The sequence below is a fragment of the Sapajus apella genome, unplaced genomic scaffold (genome assembly GCF_009761245.1).
Source record: "Sapajus apella isolate SASKATOON/1434 unplaced genomic scaffold, GSC_monkey_1.0 scaffold44, whole genome shotgun sequence".
In the NCBI taxonomy this organism is placed as follows: Eukaryota; Metazoa; Chordata; class Mammalia; order Primates; family Cebidae; genus Sapajus; species Sapajus apella.
The window spans coordinates 17,307,482-17,313,481 of NW_022436984.1; the positions used below are offsets into that span (position 1 = coordinate 17,307,482).

Below are 6,000 nucleotides of genomic sequence, written 5' to 3' on the forward strand. Positions count from 1 at the left end.
CCATCATGCCCAACCTCAAATCTCTTTTTAAGAATTTCATTGTATGAACATTTTCTATTTTTAGTATGTTTTATAATAGTTCCATGTGATACATCAAGTACAATTTGTTATTAATCATATGTGATCAAAATGTTTAAGACATGATTCTTGAATCACCTGGGGTGTGGGGTAAAATTCACATTCTCAGGCTCCACACCAAACTGGCTGAATCAGAATCTTTGCGGCGAACTGTGAGGAATCTTTTCATGCTACCAGAATAAGAATCACAAATCTGTACTTTTGGGAAGTATTTCAGAGGTCTTTGCAACCAAACTCAAAATCTAACTTTTTAAAAAAGTTTTCTGTCTTTGCTTCTATGTCATCATGTAATCATACTTAATTCTCGACACAAAATGCTCCTCTTTTCTCTGGCTCCCCTTCCTCAGAACAGCTTTGATTATCAGGGAGAGAAAAAATAAAAAACAAACAAACAAAAAAACGAAAAGATTATCAGGGAGAGGACTGGGATGGAGAGTTTCATAATTTTCTGAGAAAAGTAATTTTTTAATTTTTGAGACAGTCTTGCCCTGTTGCCTAGGCTGGAGTGCAATGGTGTGATCTCAGCTCACTGCCACCTCCCGCCTCCCAGGTTCAAGCAATTCTCCTGCCTCAGCCTCCCGAGTAGCAGAGATTACAGGCGTCAGCCACCACACCCAGCTAATTTTTTGTATCTTTAGTAGAGATGGAGTTTCACCATGTTGGCCAGGCTGGTCTTTATCTCCTGACCTCATGTTCCACCTGCCTCAGCCTCCCAAAGTGCTGGGATTATAGGCATGAGCCACCGTGCCCAGCTCTGAGAAAAGTAATTTTAGATGGTTCACACCCTTGACCTAGTGGTTGCAGATGACAGGATACTGCTCAATGTCAAATTTTCCGGGTCACTAATTAAGGGTGTATCAAGTGTTCTAGAGATATATATAATTTAATTAGGAATTGAGAAAACACACAAATGACACACAGAGTACATTAAAAACCTGACGCTCCCAGTGTGACTGTCTTGTATCAAGACATACAAATGGTGATTCAAGACCACACACACAGTCAAGTACAGTCATACAGAACACGCTTTTCAGTACTAAAACACGAACAGTTAATACAGCCCTATGATGCATAACTTCAGCAACACTAGGACAGTGCCAGGTTTTCTAGCGATGTGAAAGATGGCAGGCATCCATTTTCTCCTTAGGATTCTAATATTCTAAAAGTGATATGGACTTAAAAGTTTTTTCAGATTACTCCTTTTCTTTTCTTCTTTTTTTCTGAGACAGGGTCTCGCTTTGTCACCCAGGCTGGAGTGCAGTGGCGTAATCTCAGCTCACTGCAACCTCCGCCCCTCGAGTTCAAGTGATTCTCCTGACTCAGCCTCTTGAGTAGCTGGGATTATAGGCATGTGCCGCCACGCCTGGCTAATTTTTGCATTTTTAGTAGAGAGAGGGTTTCATCATGTTGGGCAGGCTGGTCTCAAACTCTTGACCTCAGGTGATTGACCCACCTTGGCCTCCCAAAGTGCTCGGATTATAGGCGTAAGCTACCACGTCCTGCCAGATTTTTTTTTTTTAATCCAAAAACAATACAAAAGGAGGAGGAAACACAAAATATGTTCAGTATCTGTTTTCTCTACTTCACTCAACCTTCAATACCTAGAAGAAATCTTTAATATTAAGTAATATTATCATACAGAAGAAAAGCCGAGGATCAGAGATGGCAAAGTAATTTTCCCAAGGTCACTGGGCTTTCAAGTAAGATTCAAATCAAAGTCTAAAGTCCATGGTGTCTTTGTTTTATCAGGTACATGGATTTAGTTGCTGAACAAGAAACAATATAATAAAAATTACTTTTCCGTTCATGGATTTCTTAAATGAATTGTGATAAAATATAAAGTGAAATGCACTATGTTGTATATGGCCAGTAAAGGCTGTTTTTTTTTTAAGGTTAAAAAAATCTGATTAGTTAACTATTTCATGATTTTTATGGGCAGCTGAGGCCAATCAAGCAATTGCCACTATATAGCACATTGCTAGAAAAATCCTACTGGTAGCCAATATTCTTTTTTTAAATGAGAGGTTTCATAAATGGACTAATACTTACAAGTTTTTCACTTCCATTGCTTGTGTAAAATACTCTTTTGACAGTAGTAATTTAAGGAGATTATTGTAGGTTTCAGCATTAAACACAACATTTTGCCGTTGTGCTTTAAGGAAAATATCATATGCCCCTATGAGAGAAAACAAAAAAAATGAGATGACATTATTCTGAAATGGCAAAAAGCTTGGGAAAAAACCTTGAAACAAAGATCTAAACCCAAATATGCTTTTTAATACCAACCCACTGTAACCACTCTATAGAGAGACACACTGACCAAGCGAGATGATATAATTTTTCAAATATTTTAAAGACATAGCTACAGTTTTGGAAACTACAATTTAATCCGAATGGATGGTGCCTGAAGGGGTTTCCTCTTAGAATTATTTCTCATATCAGCTTTAAGTTGATAAATTATTTTCATTCTAATAAAAATGAGAAACAGCTTTTCTGAATTTATGAAAAGATGATACTAGTTTCAAAATAAATCACAAAATGTGTGTTAAAGTCCAAATAAACCAGAGGTATAATTTAGATTGAGGGGAGCCAAAGATTCATTTTAAAGCAATCTTTAATCTATAAGTGGGTGGTTACAATGGTTAACATTTCAGCACAATAGCATTAAAGTGAATATAGCCTATAATTCTAAAATTAGGAGATCACATTATTTGGCTACGACAGGACTTATACAAAAACATACAATTTTCAAATATACAGATATCTAACAAGTAAACTAAGCAACATTTGTTTGACTGATTAACAGTTTTATTTCACTTGTTCACAATAACTGTCAGTGAATGAAAGGATGTTACCAAAAGAGAAGTAACTACACTTTTCAGTCACTTACTTTTCTGAAATAAAATTGCCTGGCTATAAACAGCCAACTGAAACTACAATCTACTCTCTTCTGTGTATAAACAAATCACAATAAAGATGGGGCATAACTGAACTATCATGTATGGCCTTCTACGAATATAGGGCTCAATGTAAGGAAATACAGACCATCTAATTAGAAAGGAACATGGTATTATTTAATGTGCAGAAGAACATTCTAAGCTATTTTACAAGTTTCTGAACACGCAAAAATTGTTATGCTTCTATTTACGAGTTAGGAGACATGTGCATTAGCCCCTTACTTAAACTTAAGTGGGACTGTCAAAGACATGGTTATCCCTTTGAGCTAAATTTGGAGAAAAAAAATGTATGACAACATTTATATTTGCATCTTAACTAAGGAGAACAAGTGAAAGTAACACTGGCACAAGTTTATCACGTTTCATATAAGTCTTCCATAGAACAATCCCAGTGAGTCATTATATTTCCAAGTGCCTTATACCAGATTTCTATGCTTATGAATAACTGTATATTCCAGGACACTGGCAAAAAAATATAAAAACATGCTAATATGCAAGAAGAAACTCCAATACTATTTACTGATTATTCTGTCAGATACTTAGTCTATTTGGCGTATTTTAACTTTTCTGAAATGGGAGAAAAAGAAGACACATCTTCATTTGAGTAACAGTATCAATGCATCACAAATTTAAGAATGTTTTACGTATTAAAGTCACAGAATAGCTTTGCTAAATAAAATATCTTAAACCATGACACACAATAAGATGACTGCAACAAATCTGCCATTCAATACCCAATGCTTTTTAGGGGGCTAAAAACTTAAGACGTAATGAATTGTTGTCAACTTCCTAGTAATCACATATACTACTTCACTTATTTGGAAACTCTTGTTTTCTAAAATTGCGATCTTCACATTAACTTGGTGTGGCTGTGTATTAGTCCCTATTAGTTTTTTGGTTTTTTAAAAAATTAGCATTGTAATATATCAAACCCATTCATCACAGGTTTGTTTCCCATGTGACAATCATGATATATCTTTAAGTAGACCTAACTACCAGAAAAGTAATGCAAGTATTCAATTTTCAAAGCATTGATATTTTATTAAACATTCGAATCCTGAGATATACAAAAAAGAAATGGAAAGCTCTAAAGAATTATGGCCAGGCATGGTGGCTCATGCCTGTGATCTAGTACTCTGGGAGGCCGAGGCAGGAGGATCACTTGAGGTCAGGAGTTCGAGACCAGCCTTGACAACATGGTGAAACCCTGGCTATACTAAAAATACAAAAATTAGCCGGGTATGGTGGAGGCTGTCTGCAATCCCAGCTACTCAGGAGGCTAAAGCTGGAGAATCACTTGAACCCAGGAGGCAGAGGTTGCAGTGAGTAGAGATTGCACCACTGAACTCCATCCTGGGTGACAGAGCAACACTCTGTCTCAAAAAAAAAAAAAAAAAAAATTAAATTAACAGGATGAAACCAATTACATACATGAAAATTCCAGAATAGAGGTAGCTCTACATTTATAATAAACACTGCATTATATTTAACCAGTTAATGAATTAAATGTTTGCATTTAAACTGTACACTAACCATATATTCATTTTAGTCAAATCAAAGCTTCACCAGAGGATGTGCACAGTGGTGGTTCACACCTAGAATCCCAGCACTTTGGGAGGCTGAGGCAGGTGGATCACTTGAGGTCAGGAGTTCGAGACCAGCCTGACCAACATGGCAAAACTTCATTTCTACTAAAAATACAAAAATTAGCCAGGTATGGTGGCAGGCGCCTGTAATCCCAGCTACTTGGGAAGCTGAAGCAGGAGAATCACTTGAGCTCAGGAGGTGGAGATTGCACCACTGCACTGCGCTCCAGCCTCAACAACAGAGCAAGACGATATCTCACAAAAACAAAAACAAAAACACACACTTTACTAGAATATTTACATAGTATCGACCAAGATTAATTTTATACTTTGCTTTCAAAGATGCATAGTATATACATAGACTCAATATGCAGTAAAAGAAAATGACTCAGAATGGGCCAGAAACAGTGGCTCACGCCTGTAATCCCAGCACTCTGGGAGGCCAAGGTGGGCAGATCACGGGGTCAGGAGTTCGAGATCAGCCTGGCCAATGTGATGAAACCCTGTCTCTACTAAAAATACAAAAATCAGCCGAGTGTGGCGGCACATGCCTGTAGTCCCAGCTACTCGGGAGGCTGAGACAGGAGAATAACTTGAACCTGGGAGGCGGAGGTTGCAGTGAGCCAAGACTGTGCCAGTGCTCTCTAGCCTGGGTGACAGAGCAAGACTCCATCTCACACACACACACACAAAAAAAAAAAAGAATATAACTCAGAATGAATAAAAAGTTATACTGTAGGTAACTGAGGAGGCATAAGAACCTAGCTTATTTTTACTTCATACATTTTACATAAGTGCCACAAAATTTTTTTTTTTTTTTTTTTTTTTTTTTTTTTTTTTTTTGAGATAGGGTCTCGCTCTATCACCCAGGTGTGATCATGGCTCACTGCAGCTTCGGCCTTCTGGGCTCTGCTGATCCTCTCACCTCAGCCTCCGGAGTAGCCGAGACTATAGGCCTGTGCCATGAAGTCAGGCTAATCTGTGTATTTTCTGTAGAGGTGAGACCCCACTGTGTTACCCAGGCAGGTCTCAAACTCCTGGGCTACCTCCCAAGGTGCTGGGATTACAGGCATGAGCCGACATGCCTGCCTGGCCAAACCTTCCAGTTAAGTTAGGAAATTAAGAAGTTCTAGGCCGGGCGCGGTGGCTCAAGCCTGTAATCCCAGCACTTTGGGAGGCCGAGGCGGGTGGATCACGAGGTCAAGAGATCGAGACCATCCTGGTCAACATGGTGAAACCCCGTCTCCACTAAAAAAAAAAAAAAAAAAATACAAAAAATTAGCTGGGCATGGTGGTGCGTGCCTGTAATCCCAGCTACTCAGGAGGCTGAGTCAGGAGAATTGCCTGAACCCAGGAGGCGGAGGTTGCGGTGAGCCGAG

The 6,000-nt window shown here is 38.5% G+C and overlaps 1 protein-coding gene across 1 annotated transcript in view; it reads right to left on the reverse strand.

The window, feature by feature from the left end:
• Window positions 1–6,000, reverse strand: part of LRPPRC (leucine rich pentatricopeptide repeat containing) — a 112,780-nt gene that overhangs the window by 22,457 nt on the left and 84,323 nt on the right. Inside the window, exon 30 of the mRNA XM_032239444.1 lies at window positions 2,128–2,254. Within this exon, the coding sequence (XP_032095335.1) occupies window positions 2,128–2,254 (127 nt within the window). The remainder of the gene's footprint in view (window positions 1–2,127; window positions 2,255–6,000) is intronic.